This window comes from Podarcis liolepis (genome assembly GCF_965112155.1).
Source record: "Podarcis liolepis genome assembly, chromosome: 9".
NCBI classification, from domain to species: domain Eukaryota; kingdom Metazoa; phylum Chordata; class Lepidosauria; order Squamata; family Lacertidae; genus Podarcis; species Podarcis liolepis.
The window spans coordinates 72,465,616-72,486,533 of NC_139564.1; the positions used below are offsets into that span (position 1 = coordinate 72,465,616).

General features: G+C 48.4%; 1 protein-coding gene across 2 annotated transcripts; it reads right to left on the reverse strand.

The window, feature by feature from the left end:
* Positions 1-565: 565 nt before the first annotated feature.
* On the reverse strand, positions 566-16,475 carry UBL7 (ubiquitin like 7). Of its 2 annotated transcripts, none has more exons than XM_083460610.1 (11): positions 16,330-16,475; positions 10,130-10,375; positions 9,163-9,282; positions 8,846-8,928; positions 8,612-8,696; positions 6,869-6,926; positions 6,536-6,669; positions 5,459-5,508; positions 3,340-3,507; positions 2,591-2,713; positions 566-1,185 (listed from the first exon to the last, which is right to left on the reverse strand). In XM_083460610.1, the coding sequence occupies exons 1-11, from the start codon at positions 16,391-16,393 to the stop codon at positions 1,048-1,050; spliced, it is 1,269 nt and encodes a 422-aa protein (XP_083316736.1). In that variant the 5' UTR covers positions 16,394-16,475; the 3' UTR covers positions 566-1,047. The 2 variants fall into 2 exon arrangements, with proteins under 2 accessions (XP_083316736.1, XP_083316737.1); XM_083460611.1 differs by lacking the exon at positions 16,330-16,475 and adding an exon at positions 16,161-16,260.
* Positions 16,476-20,918: the final 4,443 nt, after the last annotated feature.

Sequence of the window (20,918 nt, forward strand, 5' to 3'; positions counted from 1 at the left end):
TAATTGAACCTCGGTCCTTTTGCATGCACGAAGCAGGCACTCTGCACTCAGCTACAGTTACTGCCTTAATCCTGATCTGCCTTCTGTCCTCCCTTAAGAACACCAGAAGGTCCTGCTGGATGAGGCCAATGGCCCATCTGGCCTAACCTCCTGTTCTCACAGTGGACAACCAGGCGCCTGTGGGAAGCTTGCAAGCAGGATTCAAACACAAGAGCAACCCTCTCCCCTCCTGTGGTTTCCAGCAATTAGCATTCAGAAGCATTGCTGCCTCTGACCGTGGAGGCACAGCATAGCCATGGGGGCTAGTAGCCATCGATCCCCCTCTCCTCCATGAATTTGTCCAATCCTCTTCTAAAGCTGTCCAGTGGCCAGCCCTGCCTCTTGGGAGAGCCAGTTCCAAGCCTCAACTGTGCACTCCATGAAAAAGTCCTGTTTTTAAGCTGCCCTAAATCTTCCAACATTCAGCTTTGTTGGATCTCCACCCTTGTTTCATGAGAGCACTAGGCGGCTGTCAGCTGGGCACCAGAGGCTCAAAACCTTATAGGACAACAGAAGCACAGCCTGCTGGGAGAAGGGCAGCTTTAATTAAGGTGCCTGAGAGTCATACAGACTAGACAAGAGTCATGAACACAGGAGGAAAAAGCATGCAAGTTATGCAGAACGATGGAGGATCCCTTCAGAGAGGGCAGTGCCCGATCTTCTTCCCACAGGGGAACATGGGCACCCAGCTGTCTGGGGTGCAGAGTCTTTTCACCCAGCCCTGGAAGCAGCTGCTGGTTCATCACAATCCATCCCAAAGTCAGAGCTTCTGCCTTGTTGCTGTCCATCAGCCCCTCTGCCTGAAAAAGGCTTTTCTTCCGACAAGGAAAATGGAGGGTGGGGAAGATTCTGGGCTGGCCCAGTGCAGCGTGGATGGAGAACAGGGCAATGATGGGTGCCGGGTGCCCAAGGACGGGCTCAGAGGGGACAGGGATCAAGCGCAATAGAATAACCTCCCAGGGTCCAAGGCCTCTCCGTCAGAGGCACGCGGGTAAGCATGCAGAGACATTAGGGGGCTCCTCCAGCAAATATGAGCTCCAGAGCAGCCTGGATATCCCCCCCAGTGGCCTGGAGGGCTCGGAGGCTCAGCTCGTCGTCGTGGATGCCCATGTCCCGCAACTGCTGCAGCTGCAGCTGCCACTGGCTCTGTAGGCGGAAGAGAGGGAAGGAGCAGAGTTAGGCCAAGTCCCAACGCAGTCAAGTGGGATGGCTGGATTTGGAGGGGCAGTGGGAGAGAACCAGAGCCGGGGCTGCAGAAGTTGGTACAGTGCTCTTGGGCAAGTCAGTGGTTGCCAGGTCATTCCCAGGCCCAATTCAAGGTGAATGTTTGAAAGCCCTAAATGACTCAGGCCCCAAATACCTGAGGCCACCTCCTTCCATTACAGGCACTTTTGGGTGGGTGCTGAAATCAGCAGAGGAGGCCCTCTTGGCAGTTCCTCTGCCTGCAGGGATGGGGGACAAGGGGAGAGGGCCTTCTCTGTGATGGCCCAAGCTGTGGAACGATTTTCTCCAAACCTGTGCCTGGCACCTTTATTGCACAGCTTCCGGTGGATCCTGAAGACACAGCTGTATCCCTGGCTTTGAATACTCAAGGTGTATGTTTTTAGGACCCACCTTAATTTTATGGTTGCAAGTTGTTTTAAATTGTTTTAAATGTTGTGTTTAATGCTATAACCTGCCCTGGGACCTTAATCAATCAATCAAGATAATCGTCTACCTGATCCACCTCATAAAGCTTCTCAGGGAGAAGGAGGGGGCACATGGAGGCTGAAGAAGACTAGGCTTAACTCACAGGAAATCCCCAGGGCAAATCCAGGTCTGCCTGCAATCACCTCAGGCAGCCTCGGGCTTGGCTTCCCTGGCCCTGCTGGGTTGTCATGAAACTAAATGCTCACTTGAATTAGCTTCAAGCAGGGGAGACAGAGTAGGGGAGAGATAAAGAAATTGGGCAAGTTGCTAGCCCTGAGCCTAACCCATCTTGCGTAGGGTGGCTAAAGAGGATGTAATGTCACCAGGTTGATTTATTTATTAATTACCGTATTTTTCGCTCTATAACACGCACCAGACCATAACACGCACGTAGTTTTTAGAGGAGGAAAACAAGGAAAAAAAATATTCTAAACGAAATAGTGGATATATGATTTTTGTGGTTCATGCTGTGGCCACAGACATGTGATCTGACAGTGAGTTTGGAGTAGCCCAATGCAAAAATCCTGAGGATCCATGTGGATCCATGCTTTGTAACCACGGAGGAGGAAAGGAAGGGGAACCATGGATCCTCTGCTCACGACTGCAGCAGATCCCCCCCGCCACCTGCAGGCATTTGCTCCATAACACGCACAGACATTTCCCCTTACTTTCTAGGAGGAAAAAAGTGAGTGTTATGGTGCAAAAAATACGGTACATTTCCACCCCACTTTCTCCCAAAGGAGCCCTCCTTGTAAAAGTGGCTTGTGGGCGCAGTGCACTGCCCAGGCCACAAAAGCAAGGAAGGCATCGGCCAAGCCGAATGCGCCACTGGGGTGGGCAGGTGCGCCTGAAGGTTACGGACCTGAAGGTTTGGCTGCCCGGAAGCCTGCAAGGCGTGCTGCAAGGCCTGGCTGAAGAGGTCATTGGTGATGGGCGTTCCTGACTGGACGCTGGAGGACATCGGAGACGTGCCTGAAGAATGCCCCTGGGAAAGGAAGAGGAAAAAGAAGAAGAAGAAGGAGGAGGAGGAGGAGGTGCTTTTGGTACATAGAAGGGAATGGAGGATTTCCCATTATAGGTCTCTTTACCGCAGGGGTGGAGAAACTTGTGGCTCTACAGGCCATATTGGACTCCCAGCCCAGCAACCAGGGCCAGCAAAGTCAATGGTCAGGGTGAATGGGAGCTGGAGGCCACCAATAACCCCTCGAGGGCCACAGCTGCCTCATCCCTCTTGCAGGGGGAGCAGAATATTCCCCTCTGATGCTCCTGTACCACTAAGGCAGTGCTTTGTGTCCCAGAGGGCACTGTAAGGAGGTGGCCCACAGGACCCAAGCCCCAGGGCTTCTTGTGCCAGGCCCCTCCCACCCCGGCCTCCAGCACGTTGTCGATGAGGGGAATGTGGCCCTCAGCTGGAGAATAAACCCCTCACCCTTGGCATAGAAGCACATGTGTGTATACAGCATGGGCACAAAACGGGCCTGCACCCCAGGTCTTTTTAATACCATAGAATCCTAGTTGGAAGGCCCTCCCAAGGTCATCTAGTCCAACCCCCAGGAATGGCTCTGGAAGGTGCCCAGCAGCATCCAGCTGCACCCCATGCTTCCCTTTTACCTGGGTCCCGGGGGTCGGAGTGTGGGAGCTGCTCTCAGGGGTACTGGCCAGAGCCAGGGCCGTCGCCAATTCGCTCTGGGTGATGGGCCGGGGGCCGGCTGCCCCAGTGTAGCCAAGGGACGCCGGGCGGGACCCAGAGGTGCTGCTGGAAGGCGTGGTCCTTGTGCTCTGCAAGAGCAAATAGGAAATGCTGCTTACTGCTTGCACAAAAAGGTTTGTTTCAACTGCACAGCTGACTCCCCAACCCAAGCGAGCAGAGACCAGGAGCGGGGCCTCCGGGTTCCGTTTTTTAAAGAGTGATTCCATTTCTGAACCAGTTGGGAACATTCAGAATCCCCACGAGAGGAGTCTCTGCCTGACACAGAGACACCTGCTTCCTCTCTAGAAAGGCAATACTGCAGAGTTCCGGGAGATCTGTGGATGACTTCATAGATTGGCTGCATTCGCACATCAGGATAAGCCAGGAAGCGCTCAGGGCACTTAAGAGAAATTCATGGCAGAGAGGGCTATCAGTGGCTCCAAGTCACTCTGCCTCCACTGTTGGGAGCCGTAAATGGTTCTGAATACCAGTTGCTGGAAGGGGAGAGGCTCTTGTGATCGGATCCTGCTTGTGGCTTCCCGCAGAGACATCTGGTGGGCCAGTGAGGACAGCATGCTTGACTGGGTGGGCCACTGGCCTGATTCTGCAGGGCTATTTTAATGTTCATTCTGCTCCTGCTTCACTTCTCTCACGATGCAAACAACAGGAGGAATCAGCTTCTAGACTCTTGCTATTTTTGAGTGCAATTCAGCTGCATCCTTGCAAATCCAGTCGATACAGAGCTCCTGCCAACTGCCCAGCGTAAGAAAGGCCCTTCTGGATCAGACCTGCAGCCCCTGGGAAGCCCACCAAGAAGGCTGTTTTTACCCCAAGCACCTGGTATTCGTTGGTATAGGCTGTGTTTTGAACAAGGCAGCTCAAGAACTTGAGAGTCGGGGGCGTATGTTTTCGCTCTGAGATATTCCCATTCAGTGCTGAAAAATCTAAGTAGCACTTAATATTTAAAAGGTGCTCCAAAATATAAAAAACTGACAGCTCCCTCCCAAAGCTTACAAGTCATATCAAATTCAACCCCAACGTATTTTTCAAGGCAATGTGTGGTCTTGCTGCATATTCATTAATAGATGACATATTTCAACTTTTTGAACTAAAAGGTAAGGAGAGGGGACATGATCAAGGCATAATATTAGGCATAGTGCAGAAAGCTTTTCTCCCTCTCTCACAATCCCATAACCATCCAATGATACTGAATTGTGAGCAGTTCAAAATGAGACGAAACATTAGGAAGCCCTCCAAGCAGAGTGAAACTACTGAATTTGCTGTAAGAGGTAGGCATTGCTGCTAACATGAGCAGCTTTTTGAACAATTTCAACACATAAGGCTACCAATGGCTATTTGCCAGGGCAACTGTGTGATGAACTCTGGTAACAGAGGCCGTACGCTTCCAAATGTCAGTTGATGGCCAACACAATTGGGTTGAGTAGAGTCGCCCTCCTGTCCTGCGGGTGGGCTTGTCAGAAGAGGCATCTTGTTGGCCCTGTAGTTTCCCACATGTCAGGAGTTCAGCCTACACTCGAGTAGGACCCTGGCAGAGACACCTGCCCAACTGGCATGTTCCCTCTCTCCTGGTCGATCGTTCAGGAGCTTCAAAAGCTTTCTTCTGCCCAAACATCACAGCGACCGATGTCAACAGACACCGACACACTTAGGGATCCGCAGAGTCTTCGCAGTTGCGTAACAGACCTCAGCAACTCAGCATTTTGGCTAATCTACTTTATTTACATATAAATACACATGGAGCACTGCAACATGGCTCCTCTCTCTCTAGCATCAGACAGTAAAAAATGAACAAAGGACAATAGTCCCACTTCACGGAACACAGTAACACAAACATCCTGCCTCTGTCTCTTCCCACTCTGTGGAATCAAAACATGCACCGTCATGTGATAGACATAAATCCCAGGACTGCAATCATGGAGCAGGAATTCTAACAGAACAGGAGGCGGGACTGGATGGTCCTTTGGCCTCGTGTCCTTCACAGGGACACACAACGCAACTCTTGGGTCATTTCAACATTACCTGATGGAAATCGTCTTCATCATCAGAGAGACCTTCAAACAGGAAGCCACCTGCCCAAGAAAAGAGACCAGAGGGAAGGAAAGGGTTCTCCTCAAACTCAGGTACCATTCAATACCGACGGCACAAATTCTGATGTGCGAACTCCCCATTTTAGAATTACAAAACATCAGAAATGCACTACACTTGATACTACCATAATGGGTCTAATTACAGGTGGAGATGAATCAGTGTACAGGGGGGAGGTTCAAAAAGTATCTACATGGTGCTTCGAGAATAACTTGCACCTAAATATTAGCAAGACAAAGGAGATGGTGTTGGACTTTCGGAGAAAGAAAAAGGAACTAGCCCCGTTGTATATTGGGGGGTTGTGTGGAGAGAGTCTCTTCCTTTAAATTCCTGAGGGTTTACCTTAGTGAAGACCTCTCTTGGAAAAACAATATAACTCAGGTGGTTAGGAAGGCCCAACAGAGACTCCATTTCCACAGGGTCTTGTGAAAGAACAATTTTATACAACAATTGATGACCTCCTTCTACTGGTCCACAATAGAAAGTGTCCTCTCATATTGTATCACAGTGTGGTACATTGGCTTGACATCCACGGACAGAAAGTCTTTACAGAGGGTGGTGAACACAACACATGATATCATGGGCTGTCCCCTGAGCCTGCAAGGGATCGATGCCTTAGGAGAGCGAGAAAAATTTTCAGGGACGATTCACACCCCGGCCAGAACCTCTTTAATCTTCTACCCTCAGGCAGGAGATACAGAAGTATAGTTAGTCGTACCAACAGGCTAAAAAACAGTTTCTATCCATGGGCTGTTAGGTTGCTGAACAGAAAATAATATAGTGCAACTGACTTTCAGGCTTGGTGTGTTGTGCGACAAGCACACAGAGTGCAATGAGATCGAGTGTTCGTGGGGTGGAGGGTGAGGCTTGGTTAATTTCATTGTACACAGGTTGTTCATTGATAATAAAGGTATTATTATTATTATTATTATTATTATTATTATTATTATTATTACATTTGTTTCTCAGCCCCTCAGAGATCTGTGCCCCAAGCGGGAGCGCCTCGCTCACCTGGCATATCCCGGTAGGAGCTGGAAGGCATGCTGCGCGAGGAGGTCTCTCCCGTAGGCAAGGGGGTGCTGCTGGCCACGGAGTGGAGAACCAGGATAATGGCATTCACTAAGGCAGGGTGGGATGGGATGAGCCTAGAAAGAGTGGCAAGAACAAGTAAGCTGGGGGAGGCCCAACAGCCACAGGACCCTCCAAGGACATCTACCCTGGCCCCACCAATGGCAGAAACCAGCTCCTACAACAGGAAATCTGTTTTGTCTGTGAAAATCTTTCTCTGGAGTGACTCAGGAGGACACCAGGACTCAGGTCTATGATGTTTAAGCAAAAACTTACGTGTCCAACATATTTGGGTCAGCAAAGACAGAGAAAAGATCCTTATCCTGCAAGACACCTGTCAAACAAAGAAATTATTGTATTCAACAAGAAAAATCTGTAACATCCTATCCACCAAGAAATATTATTATTATTAAATTTACATACTGCAGAGTTTATATACTTCAGAAGATCTCAGGGTGGTGAACAGGAATATGTGAGCAGTGTTAGAAACTGATACAGTGGAACCTCAGGAGGCATGTTCGCAACCCGCAGTGCTGCATCTATGCACGCACATGTTGCACTTCTGCGCATGTGTCAAAACCTGGAAGTAACCCGTTCCAGTACTTCCGGGTTCGGCGCGGTGCGCAACCCAAAAACACATAACCTGAAGCGTCTGTAAACCAAGGTACCACTGTATATGAAAGCTAGGAGCTAAATGTCACCATGAGCCTAGGTTATGGGTGCAACAATGGAATGTCTAGGCACACTTTTTTATAACACGAATACAAAGCTGAAAATGAATGAACTGCAGCTAAAGTATTATGTTCATTTTTCACGTGGTCTAGTTCTTTCCCTGCCCACTACTCTAATATTCTTAAGAGAGTCTCTTCTCCAGACTTCAGAGAGTAACTGAAAGTGGGGAGGCAGATAAAGGTCCCCCTTTCCTCCCACTCTGCAGTTTAAACCTGCAATACCGTGGTCAGAGCTCAGAAACTACTAACACTAATGAAATTCTCTGTTGCAAAATGCGCCTAGAACAATGGGAGTTTCAAACACCATCTGTGAGCCCTGTCTGAAACCGCAGAGGAAACCCCTGCCTTAAAAAGCGCAAACCTGAAGCCTGTAAGCAAAACAGACCTAAACTGACTTGGCATGAAGCAATCAATCCTATCAGTCAGGAAGCCAAATATGATTGGAAATCTCATTAATTTAGTGTTTTCCTAGGGGTAGGGGTAGTGCAACAACATTTTGCTGCAGCCCCAAGCACATTTACTTGGAAAGAAGATCCAATGAAACCACAAGGACTTCCTTACAACTGAAAGTACTGAGGATTAGAGCACTGAATGATAGAACTGCAGGGTCATCTAGTACAACTCCCTGCAATGCAGGAATCACAGCTAAAGAATCCGCAGCAGATGGCCGTCTAACCTCTGAGGATACAGCAGAAACACTCCTGGATCAAATCAAAAGTCCTCCTTTTCCAAAATCCTACTTCCCAAATGGGTGTACCCCACTGGTCCCGGCCCCCCTCCCTGAACTTGTATTCAAGGGTTCCATCTAATCATCACCCCCTCTATTTCCAGTCTACAGAGGGAGAGCCCTGTCACTTACTTTGCCATCACCCACCAAATTGGCACCACTCTTGAACAAGGGGGAAGTCCAAGAAGACTCAGAGGAACCCCAGGGTATGCATAAGTCCATTTTGGCGGGGAGAACCCCATAAAAAGCCAGCCCAATGTGGACTGAGCATGCTCAGTGAGCATAACATACTGACTGACCACCAGGTTTGGGAAGGGAGTCAGAAAATTGGATGATAAGGTGAATTGAAGGCAGTATCCAGACAGACAGAAGGCAGGCTGGCAGGTCTGATTGCAATGCTTCTAGTACCTGCAGTAGGTGGTAGGAGGGGTTTGAAGAAGACAAGACGGGTTGACCTCACACAGTTAAATCCTAAGTGTCAAACTTTTGCCAGCTCTGGTATGACAGCCTGAGATAAATGCAGAATGGCAGTGTCTTTGCCTACACACCAAGCCTACCTACCCAAAGCGACCGGGTCGCTGCTGAGGCCAGGGGTAGCAACAATGATCTGATCGAGCGACTCCTTGTTCCCCAGCATCTTGAAGACCTGTGTGGGGGACACAGAGAAATCAGCAAGGCTGACAGAGAAAGCCACAAGCTACCTCTGAGAACAGCAGCCACAACATATTGACGCTTCCCACTCCCCTGCGAAAGGGGCGCAATGGGCCCAGGAGGGGCAGCATCAGCCATGCTCACCGAATCCCTGAAGACAGGACTGCTGTGCAGAGCGGTGTGCAGGACCCGGAACTCCCGGACTGCAGCAGCTTTGTCCACTGGCTCTGGGGGGAAGAGGGGGAGAGCAAGAGATCAGACCCACTCGGTGGAATCAGTCAGCAAAAGGCGACAGCAGCAGCAGCAGGCATCCATGAGACAAGGGTCAAGCATATTCTGCAATTCCACTGTCTGAGGTGCCAGAAGGGGACACGGAGCAGGGACTTGATGATGCAGGGACATCTTGGCCTTCATGCACCGGACCAGTGGTTCCCAAAGTGGTTGGTCCCATCCTGGCTTACCTGGCTTCTGTTCTGGCTCTGGCCAGGACTTTCGGAGAACGTGGACTGTGGAGCCGGACTGGATGCCATAGAATTCAAGTGTCTGGTCATCCCGCAGCTTCCGTCCACAGTAGATCAGATCTGAAAGGCAGGCAGGCAGTGCAGCATGGCACACGTGAAAAAGCTGGGCTTGTAGGCCGGGGAGGTACCAGCACCATTTTCTGAACCAGAGCTGGACAACATGGTGCCCCCCTCCAGATGTCTGTTTGTTTCATAAAAATTAATACACGGGTTGATTGTAAAAAGAAAAAACCCTGAAAGCGCTTTGCAAAAAGGTAAACATAAGATCAAGATAAATTTACAATTTACAAGAATATTTTAGCAGACACCAAAAGGAATACAGTGAAGGTGCCTGCTTGAGATCAATAGGCAGGGAGTTCCAGAGTTTAGGTGCTGCCACACTAAAGGATCAAGTTCTTACAAATGTGGAGTGGGTCTTATGTGGCGCCTGTAATAGGGTGAATTCCACCAATCAAAGCTGTTGAATGGGCACGTGCAGGGCAAGGAGATCTAATGGGCACACTGGTCCCTAATTGCTAAGTGCTTTGTAGTAACACCTTGGATTTGGCCTCGTTGTTGGAGTCCAACGGCCATTAGCAACAACAATCATGACCAGTGGTCAGGGATGGTGGGAGCTGGCGTTCAACAACGGCTACACCTGCACAAAACAGAGTGGTTAGCCTTGTCTCTGAGAGACCTGGATTCTTCTTCCCTGGAACTCCAGGAACTGGAGCTCTGTGAAAGGAATGGGGTGCAGGTCTCTGATCAACTTTCAGCACCCTGAACAAACTACATTTCCCAGGATTCTTTGGGGGAAGCCATGACACCGCTTTAAATGTGCGGTGCAGGTGTGGCCAGGGCATTTCATGACCTTGAGTTCTGATGATGGTGATGATGGTACGGCAGGAAGTTAAGAACAGCAGCTCACCAATGAGTTCTGGGTCGGGGACAGATTCCTGCAGCTTCCCTGTGATGAGCTGCTTCAGGTAGGAGATGCTGCAGCCCCCCAACGGCCACTCGCCCAGCTCCGTTTCTGGCAGGCGCAAAATGGACTTGGGAGCCAGCGGTTGATCTGCCAGCTTGACTGCGATGTAGCACTCAGAGAGAGCCATGGCGTCCGATTCCCTGGGAGGACTTGGTCCAGTGAGGCCCCAATCTGAGCTCCAAGCGGAATCTGTAAAAGGAACACAGGGAACTGCTTTTTACTGAGTTAGACCATGGGCTCATTGAGCTCAGTACTGCCTACACTGCCTGGCAGCAGCTCCCCAGAGTTTCAGGCAGGGGTTTGCCTATCTGGAGATGCCGGGGTTGACCTTGGGACTTTCTACATGCAAAGCAGGTACTCTGCCACTACGCTACAGCCCTTCCACGTAAGGAATGTCTCCTCCAAGGGGCACCACTAACCATGGTGTAACCTCCCTCCCAACTGCCCTTAGCACTGGTTGGCTGCAAACTGTATCACCTGAGCTACAAAACTGATTCCATGCCCTCACCGTGGACATCAATTCTAGGCCAGAGGAACAAGGACAGCAGTTGCAGACCTGACTGAACACCCAGCTGCCGGGAGGTCAGACAGGAGTTCAGAATAAGCTCAGGCTTGCAAGAGAGGTTAAAAATAATTTTTAAAAGGTTTCTCAGGCTACTTTCAAAGCAAGAGGAAGAAAAAGCAAGACGCAGGTCCTCTCTGTGAAGATGACAGAGAAATGCTATTGGGGGTCGGAGAGAAGGCAGAACTGCTCAACAACTACCTTGCCTCTGTCTTCACCCAAAAGGAAAGTACAGTGGTGCCTCGCAAGACGAAAAGAATCCGTTCTGTGATTCTCTTCGTCTAGCGGTTATTTCGTCTTGCGAAGCAAGCCCATTGACGGATTAGCGGATTAGCGCTATTAGCGGCTTTTAGTGGCTTATCTGCTGATCGGATCAGCTGATAAGCGGCTTAGAAAAGGGGGGGGAGGGAAAAAAACATTGTCGTCTTGCAAAGCAAGCCCATAGGAAATTCGTTTTGCGAAGCACCTCCAAAACGGAAAACTCTTTCGTCTAGTGAGTTTTCCATCTTGCGGGGCACCACGGTAGTGCCCAACTTGGTCTATGAGACTTAGAAAAGGATCCTGTGATTACTAAGGCCTAGCATGAGTTTCTCAAAAACAAGTCATGCCAGAAAAATCTCACTGCTTTTTTTGGATAGTTACAAGATTGGTGGATCATGGGAATACCATGGACGTTGTGTATCTTGATTTCAGAAAGTCTTTTAGCAAAGTCCCCCATGGTATTTTTGCGAAGAATCTGGTAAAATGTGGGCTGGATGAGGTTACTTTTAGGTGGATTTGTAGCTGGATGATTGACAGAACCCAAAGTGTGCTCACAAAGGGTTCCTGGAAAAAAGGGACAAATGGGTTATTGCAGAGTTCTGCCTTGGGCCCATTGTTGTTCAACATCTTTATAAACAACGTGGATGAAGGAATTGAGGGGTGCTTATCTAATTTGCAGATAACACCAAACTGGGAGGGGTGGCTAATGCCACAGAGAACAGAATGACCTTAACACTTTGGAGAAGTGGGCCCAAACTAACAAAATGAATTTAAGTAGGGACAAATGTCAGGTTCAGCACTTAGGCAGGAAGAACCAACTGCACAAATATCAGGTGGGGGACACTTGGCTTGCCAGTAATACATGTCAAGTGGATTGAGGGGTCTTAGGAGACCACAAGCTTCACATGAGTCAACTGGAATGGGTGCAAAGGAAGGTAACCGAGATGGTCAAGGATCTGGAAACCAAGCCTTCTGGGGAGCAGTTGAGGGAGTTGGGGCTGTCACATGGAAGAGGGAGCATGCTTATTCTCTCCTGCTCTGTAGGGTAGGACTCAAACCCTACAGAGTTACAAGAAAGGAGATTCCAACTAATCATCAAGAAGAACTTTCTAACAATAAGGAAGTTCAGGAAGAACTTTCTGAGGGTAAGAGCTGTTGACTGTGAAATGGACCATCTCAGAAGGTGGTTGGCTTTCCTTCCTTGGAGGTTTCTAAGCAGAGGTTAGATGGTCCTGTATGCTTTAATTGAGATTGCTGCGTTGTAGGGGGTTGGACTAGATGATCCTCAGGGTTCCTATCAATCTAAAGTTCTATTATTCTATGCCTCACTACTAGCTACAGTTAGGGGTGTTCAAAAATTAGTGTTTCAGGCAGGGGTCTCTCTCAGCCCTAATGAAGTTGCCAGGGATTAAATCTGTGACCATTGGCATATAAAGCAGGTGCTCTAGCACTGAGCTGTGGCTCTTCCCAAAGGAACCACATAACTGCAAAAGAAACCCACTTATTATTTTTTTCTATTAAAATGTGACCTGGGCACTGCAGGGAGCGTGTCTTATTATGACCTAGGAGAGACCAGGGCTCTAGTCGCCTAGGTTTGCCACTTGTCTTGTATAATACAGGACTGTCTCCTATTTCAATTTCATTTTAATACTATGTCCTGTATGGATACAGTTTTGTCCTGTATTTCAGGTCTTCTCTCTCTCTGCCAAGTTAGGGATCCTTTCCAAATACATGAGTTTGAAAGGGTGTGTGAAATGTCATGTATTTCAGCTCCGGATGGCCAAGCACAGACAGATTACAAATTCATGTGTATGTGTGTGTGTGTATTTGAGTGTGGCAAATTCCAGAGTGGCCATACTGTTAGGCTGCAATAGAATTTATGGAATTTACAGCATGCTATGGTTTAAGAGAAAACTGCATGAAAATGTTATATAGATGTTATCTAACACTGGGTAAATTGTCAAAATCAAATAAGTGTTGGAAATGCAAAGAGAAAATGCATATTTATCTTGTAGTAAGGTTAAAGCTTACTGGGAAATGATATACAATGTACTGAAAAAGATGTTTAAAATAACATTTGTAAAATAACCAGAAGCTTTCTTTTTGATAATTATAGGGGTAGAACTACCTAAACAGTATAGAAATTTATTCATGTATGTGACTACAGCGGGAAGAATGTTACTTGCCCCAAAATGGAAAGAAGTCCCAACGAAAGAAAAATGGATACAAAAACTTTTGGAATATGCAGAAATGGTGAAACTTACAGAAATGGTGAAATAAGAAATCAAGATAACAAACTTTTTATAAAAGAATAGAAATGGTATGTTGAATATTTATAAACAGTAAACAGATATGGACACTGGCAGGATTCGTTATACATCTTTAGGTGCCAGGCAAAAACGTTCCTTTTTAACCAGGCCTTTGGTTGACCTGATTGGCCTCCTATGCTCTTTTAAAATGTGACTCTTTTTTGGATGGGTGTTATTGGGTTATTGTTTCGATTTTATATATTGTGATCTTTTCTGTGAACCGCCCTCGATCCATCAATCTAAAGTAATAATCTGCAGTTTTATAAGAGCATATATTTAAAGTAGATGAATAAAAGAATAAGTTAATTTAGAATATGCAGGAAATGTAAAAAAAATAAATTTAAGGAACAGCACAAAGAGGAGGAAGGAAATCGAGTTTTGAAATGTTAGAATGATTATAAAGCTATTGAAATGTATATAACTGAAAAGCAGGTGGCACTGTGGGTTAAACCACTCTGCCACTTGGGCTTGCCGATCAAAGGTTGGCGGTTTGAATCCCTGCGACAGGGTGAGCTCCCATTGTTCGGTCCCAGCTCCTGCCAACCTAGCAGTTCGAAAGCGCACCAGTGCAAGTAGCTAAATAGGTACCGCTCCAGCGGGAAAGTAAATGGCGTTTCCATGCGCTGCTCTGGTTTCTCCAGAAGCGGCTTAGTCATGCTGGCCACATGACCCAGAAAAACTGTCAGCGGACAAACGCCGGCTCCCTCGGCCAGTAAAGCGAGATGAGCGCCACAACCCCAGAGTCGTCCGCGACTGGACTTGTCAGCGGTCCCTTTACCTTTTATGTATATGTATACAGTGGTACCTCTGGTTAAGAACTTAATTCGTTCCAGAGGTCTGTTCTTAATCTGAAACTGTTCTTAACCTGAAGCACCAGTTTAGCTAGTGGGGCCTCCCTCTGCTGCCATGCTGCCGGAGCACAATTTCTGTTCTCAAGCAAAGTTCTTAACCTGAGGTACTATTTCTTGGTTAGTGGAGTCTGTAACCTGAAGCGTATGTAACCCGAGGTACCACTGGATATAAACCTTGCAAGTTAATAACATTAATTTCTTTTAATGCTTCTTTCCCTATCCCTCAGCTAAAAGCCTGGATGTTCAATGTGATGGGATTATTGGGGAAATGCCTGGAATAAAGACCTCGCCTCTGTACTTCCAGTCTTCCAAAATTGTTCTCTGTGTCGTTCGCGACTGGACTTAATTGTCAGGGGTCCCTTTACCTTTTATGTACAGTGGTACCTCTAGATGTGAACGGGATCCGTTCCGGAGGCCCATTCACATCTAGAAGCAAACGTAACCCGCACCCGCGCATCACATTTTGGCACTTCTGCGCATGACGTCATTTTGAGCATCTGCTCATGCGCAAGCGGCGAAACCCGGAAGTAACGCACTCTGGGTTGCCGTGGAGCACAAATCGAACACGCTCGTCTCAAAGCACATTCAACCTGAGGTATGACTGTATGTTGTTGTTGTTGTTTAGTCGTGTCCGACTCTTCATGAACCCATGGACCAGAGCACGCCAGGCAGGCACTCCGGTCTTAAATATAATTGCCTCTACCCTGTCCCGTATTTTGCCAGAACAAAGGCGGCAACCCTACAGTTGCCCCCCACCCCACCCCAGTCCTTGAAGTTTTCACGGAAGAAGAAGAGGAGGAGTTTGGATTTGATATCCTGCTTTATCACTACCCGAAGGAGTCTCAAAGCGGCTAACATTCTCCTTTCCCTTCCTCCCCCACAACAAACACTCTGTAAAGTGAGTGGGGCTGAGAGACTTCAGAGAAGTGTGACTGGCCCAAGGTCACCCAGCAGCTGCATGTGGAGGAGCGGGGAATCGAACCCAGTTCACCAGATTATGAGACTACCGCTCTTAACCACTACACCCACACTAACTCTCAGCTCCTACTTGTGTGTAAGCAGGAGTAGGGACGGGGATCTCTCAGCTGCGAAGGGACGCTTCGCTGCCTATCAGAGCTGGGGTGCAAGCAGGAGGGGGCGGGCATCAGTCAGTTAAGCAACAGGAAGCCTCCCTTCCCAGCTGAGGGATCCCCGGCCCTCCTGCTTGCACACGAGTAGGAATGCCACTCTTGGCCCTCTTTTACCTTCCATGCCTGACCGCACACTACTTCACCACCACCACTAAATAGATAAATCTTATGCTTTCAGTCTTTTAGGGCCTGTCCCTATTGAATATTCTTTTGCTGTTGATCCACTCTCCCACCAAGGGCCGTCTTAAGCATATCCGGTGCCGTGGTGCAAAGATCCCTCCGGCACCCCCCCCCCCTTTCCCCGAGTGGTTGACCTTTCTTTAGGGCTGGAGGAGGTGGGCAGCGGCTGGAAGAAGAAGAAGAGTTTGGATTTGATATTCCGCTTTATCACTACCCGAAGGAGTCTCAAAGCGGCTAACATTCTCCTTTCCCTTCCTCCCCCACAACAAACACTCTGTGAGGTGATAGGTTGCCGTGTTGGTCTGCCATAGTCAAAATAAAAAAAATTCTTCCAGTAGCACCTTAAAGACCAACTAAGTTAGTTCTTGGTATGAGCTTTCGTGTGCATGCACACTTCTTCAGAGGTGTATCTGAAGAAGTGTGCATGCACACGAAAGCTCATACCAAGAACTAACTTAGTTGGTCTTTAAGGTGCTACTGGAAGAATTTTTTTTATTTTGTCTGTGAGGTGAGTGGGGCTGAGAGACTTCAAAGAAGTGTGACTGGCCCAAGGTCACCCAGCAGCTGCATGTGGAGGAGCGGAGACGCGAACCCGGTTCCCCAGATTACGAGTCCACCGCTCTTAGCCACTACACCACACTGGCCCACTGGCAGCCCCTTCCCCCTCTTAGCCTGGCCCACCTCGCAGGGTTGTTGTGGCGCGGATAAACCGGGGAGGGAGAGGCGTTCGGCTGTCCTACTTGAGGCCCTTGGAGGAAAAGGTGGGCCACAAATGCCGTAAAGAACAACAGCAACAGAAGCAACAGACGCCCATTTCCCTATAAAAATCCCCCCTCTTCGCTCTGCCTACCGGGATGTTTACAGCCGACGGTCTCCTCCAACCGGAAGCGCTTCCCTGACCCCGCGCGAGGCATGCTGGGGAGTGGAGTCCGCGCGGAGGAAGCGGCCTCGCGTCTCTCGCCTGGGCGGCCGGAGAGGGAAGAGGAGGAGCGACGGTAAGCTCCGCCCCCTCGTCAGTCGATCCGCAAGGCATCCTGGGAGCGGCGGTCCCAGCTCGGATGGTGGGGGAGGGGGAGACACTTGAAGCCCGTGGATCGGGATGGAGCAGCGTCGTGACGTTAAGCGCCCGAGCCAATCAGAAGAGAGGAGGGTGCCAGGAGGGGCCAATAGGCCGGCGGGAATTCGGAGCTGCCGTGAGTTTAGAAAGAATCTGAGCGCGCGATGTTTCTAAGGCGCTTCTCTTCCTCAGTTACGGTAGTTGGAGGTCTAGCGCCTTTCGTCCTTGAAATGAGTTTTGCTTTTATTTTTAATGTCATTAGTGATTGCTTAAAGGAGTTGGAAGAGTGCAAGCTTTCCTTTTATATATATAATTTTTATTAATTTTATTCTGTTTTACTATTTAGAATACTCATTTAAACATCCTTAAAATATCAGTGAAATTCTTCTCTTTCCATGGTTCATTTTGCATATCATAAATTCCTGCATATTTTACATAAACTAAACCATTCAATATTCAGTTACTACATCCATCAAAACTTATTTAAATTATTGAATTTATCCTAATGCTGCCAACTCAAGTGTACACAATTTCCTCCCATATATTCAATAAAAAATTTCCAATCTTCTTTAACCGTATGTTCTTGTTCTCTTATTCTATATGTTAAGTGCGCAAACTTTCCTGAGTTGCAGGCGAGTGGGTCTCCCTTCCAACTCTGAGATTATACCATATAACAGAAAGAAAGAAAGAACCATGAATCACCACAGCCTAGAAGGACAAAGGCACAAACATATTATATCTGGTGACCAGTTCCCATTGTTTGCATGATTTCCTGTTCTTAATAAAAATAAAAGTACAGTCATACCTCATGTTGCGTTTGCTTCAGGTTGAGCGTTTTCAGTTTGCATCCTGCAGTGACCCGGAAAGGGTTACTTCCGGGTTTTGGCCGCTCGCGCATGCACAGATGCGCAAAATGACGTCACACGCATGCACAGAAGCGGTGAATCGCAACCTGTGCACACACAGACGCGGGGAGCATTCCTTTCAGGTTGTGAACGGGCCTCCGGAACAGATCCCATTCGCCACCAGAGGTACCCCTGTACAAAGATACAGCGCAGCTCCAAAACGGACGAAGTCTTGACTCATACAAGGATTGTCTTTACAAATCACTGACTGGCATAAAATGCATCTTGTTTTGCAAACGCCGCAGCCTTTGTGCCATTCGCAGGGGCAGCTCACTGCCCTCCAGCACCCGGCCTTGCAGATGCCCGGTTCGCAGAGTGAGTGGGCTAGGCTGGGGGCAAACACCCTCCCATGCCCACTTCCCTCAGCCTAGGCTGGAGCCTCTTTTCCTGCCCTCTCCCGGAAAAGTGGGTGGCAGCCCCTCCTCTCTTTCGTCACATGTTTGCATGTTCTGACAAGAGCGGGTGGCCAGGGAGCGCGGGGGACGGGGCGGGGGTGCAGCTGGACTTTGAAGAAAGCTCCACGGGGGAGAGTAACAAAATGGTTGCTGCTGGGCCATGGAGTAACAAAACGCTGACAGAGTTGGGGGCACAATGGGTGGAGCATCATAAAGAGCGGAAGAAGAGGAGCGCCAGATGCCCCTGTCCCGAGGGGAAAGGCACATCAACTGCTGTCACAGAGATGCTGCTTGCACCTCGTAACAAAGGGGTGGGTGAAGGGTCCAATCCTGACACACAATTAAGTGCAGGCCTCTTTTAAGTCCCTTACCTTTCCCGCCCCGATCTGGCCACAGTGATCCATACGACAGTCACCTCCAGGCTTGACTACTGTAATTCGTTCTACGGGGGGCTGCCCTTGAAACTGTCCCAGAAACTCCAGCGGGTGTAGAATGCTGCAGCGAGGCTCCTCACGGGGTCCCTGCCATGGGAGCATATTCACCCAGCACTTTACTAGTTGCACTGCCTCCCAGTGGAGTATAGGGTCAGGTTTAAGGTGCTGGTCTTGACCTTTAAAGCCCTTTGTGGCTTAGGGCCCTCCTGGTCTGCCCCGCAGAGTACCTTAAGGTCCATGAATAATAATAGTTTAGAGGTCCCGGGCCCTAAGGAAGTCAGATTATCCTCCACCAGGGCCAGGGCCTTCTCAGTGATGGCTCCGACCTGGTGGCATACTCTGTCCCATGAGACCAGACCCTGCAGGATTTAACTTTCTTCCGCAGGGCCTGTAAGACAGAGCTATTCCGCCTGGCTTTCAATTTGAACTTAACCTAATCTTTTATTCCCCTTCCTTCCCTCCCCTTCCCCTTTTTATAAAGATTACCCACTCTGGGATCCCACAGCTAATTCTCCCCTGGTCTCCTCGCTGGCCCAAATAGGACCAATTTAGCCAGCTAGCCCTGGTGATCACCTAATGTTTATTGGATGGATTTTCCCCCTAAATTGATTTTTGAATTCTGAATTGATTGTTATTCACGTTTTATACTGTATTTCATGCTGGTTTTTTGTTGCATCAATTAAGTGTTTTAAATTTGTTGTTAGCCGCCCTGAGCCCGGTTTTCTGAACCGGGAAGGGCGGGGTATAAATAAAAATTATTATTATTATTTATTAATTTATTATGTACAGCCAGTTGCTCACCCTCAGACTAACCCAAGGGTAAAAAGGAGGCAACACGTGGTGAGGATAAAATGGGAAGAACATGCATGCAAGCTTAAGCCCCTCGGAGGAAAGGTAGGATATACAGTGGTGGAGGGGTGAAGGTCAGAATGACCAGTTGAGAGCCAGGCCAGAGCCAGGTTTAACCTCTAAAAGCCATTTCATAAACGCAAGCAGCTAAAACTATTTTTCTCTCTCTTGCCTTGCAAACAGCAAGCTTTGCAAACAGCAAGTAGATTCTGCAGGTGCAGCTAGCTTGCCCCTGCAGGAAGTTTGCCAGTTGAGGTTAAGCCATTTCTGAGAAACGACCCCTGACAAAGGCAAGTAGCAGGATGTTGCTGACCGCCAGGGTCCAGATATAACTCTTAGGTGTGAAGTGGCTAAACCACAAGTACATTTCTTGGAAGCAGGGGGTTCAGGGGCACTTCCTGGAACTAGTAAAGAGGTTAAGTAGATTATAAGCCAGTAGCGCCACCTAGTGGAATAGGCAACTTGGAACCGAAAGGACACACCAATTTATTCATTGGTTGAGCTTTAATGAATATGCATCAATGACCATAGGAAATTGTCAATCATTGGCTAAAGGGATGCCAAGGGGCTGAACTATGCTTTGCAGAAAGGTATATAGGTAAGCTGCCCCCAAGGAGAGGGTGGGCATTTTCTCATTTTCCTAAATGCACCCACATTTGATTTTGTCTGACAAAACCAAATAAAAATCTTCTTTAAGAAACTTTGCTGCCTGATTTTTACATTCCTGGTCTGTATTTCTGAAGTCCCTTTCAGTGGTACCTCAGGATGCGAACAGGATCTGTTCTAGAGCCCCATTCGCATCCTGAACGCAATGTAAGCCGTGACGACACATCTTGCTGCTTCCGCGCATGCACGTGATGTCATTTTGAGCATCTGCGCATGCGTGAGCAGTGAAACCCGGAAGTAATGCGTTCTGTTACTTCCAGGTTGCCGCGGAGCGCAACTCGAACGCACATTCATCCCCGACCCCATGGATCATCTAGTCCAATCCCCTGAAATGCAAGAATCCCAACACTGTAGAATAAATGCAGACTCTCCGAGTGTCAGGCTCCATTTACAAGAAAGGAATAAACATTCCCCATGATTCCTAAAAAATGGCTGGCTGAAGAAGCATTGCAATTTAGTAATTTGAAGTGGTTTGGTGACCTTTTTCTTCAAAACTATAGGAAGGGATTCGTAGGCCAGCTTCTTTTCCTTCATTTGGTACAGGTATTTTCAGACACTCCAAGTGTCCCTATTTTCCAGGGACAGTTCCAGATTTACAGAAGTCGGGCCGGTTTCTGATTTGATCCTGGAATGTCCTATCACTGTTTTTCCTTAGGACATTCCTATTTTCATCGGAGAAATGATGGAGGGTATGTAAATGACATAAATGAATATGCCTCGTGGCTATAAGAGGCAGGGCCTTGTCTGCTGCAGCACCCAAACTCTGCACCTATTCTTGTCCTCCCATGTGTGGTATTTAGGACCATTTACCGTATTGACCCAAATATAAGCCACACTTTTTTTTTTCCAAATTCTGACTGTGAAAATTTAAAGTGCGGCTTATATTTGCGACCTTACAAAAATGGGCTTTTATGATATCGTTGCTGAAACAGCTGCCCTAGGTCTGTGGCCGTGCCTTGCCTACCAAGGCTGAAATGGAGAGCGTGGCCCCCCCCCTGCCCCCCAGGATGCCACCACGAGGACCATTGGCGGTGCGGGCCAACAATGCCCGTCCGGACCGCTGTTCACAAGCCTCCCCAGAACTGCTGGAAAGAAGGGGGAAGGGGGGAAGGCCGCCGGCAAAGTGGTGTGGC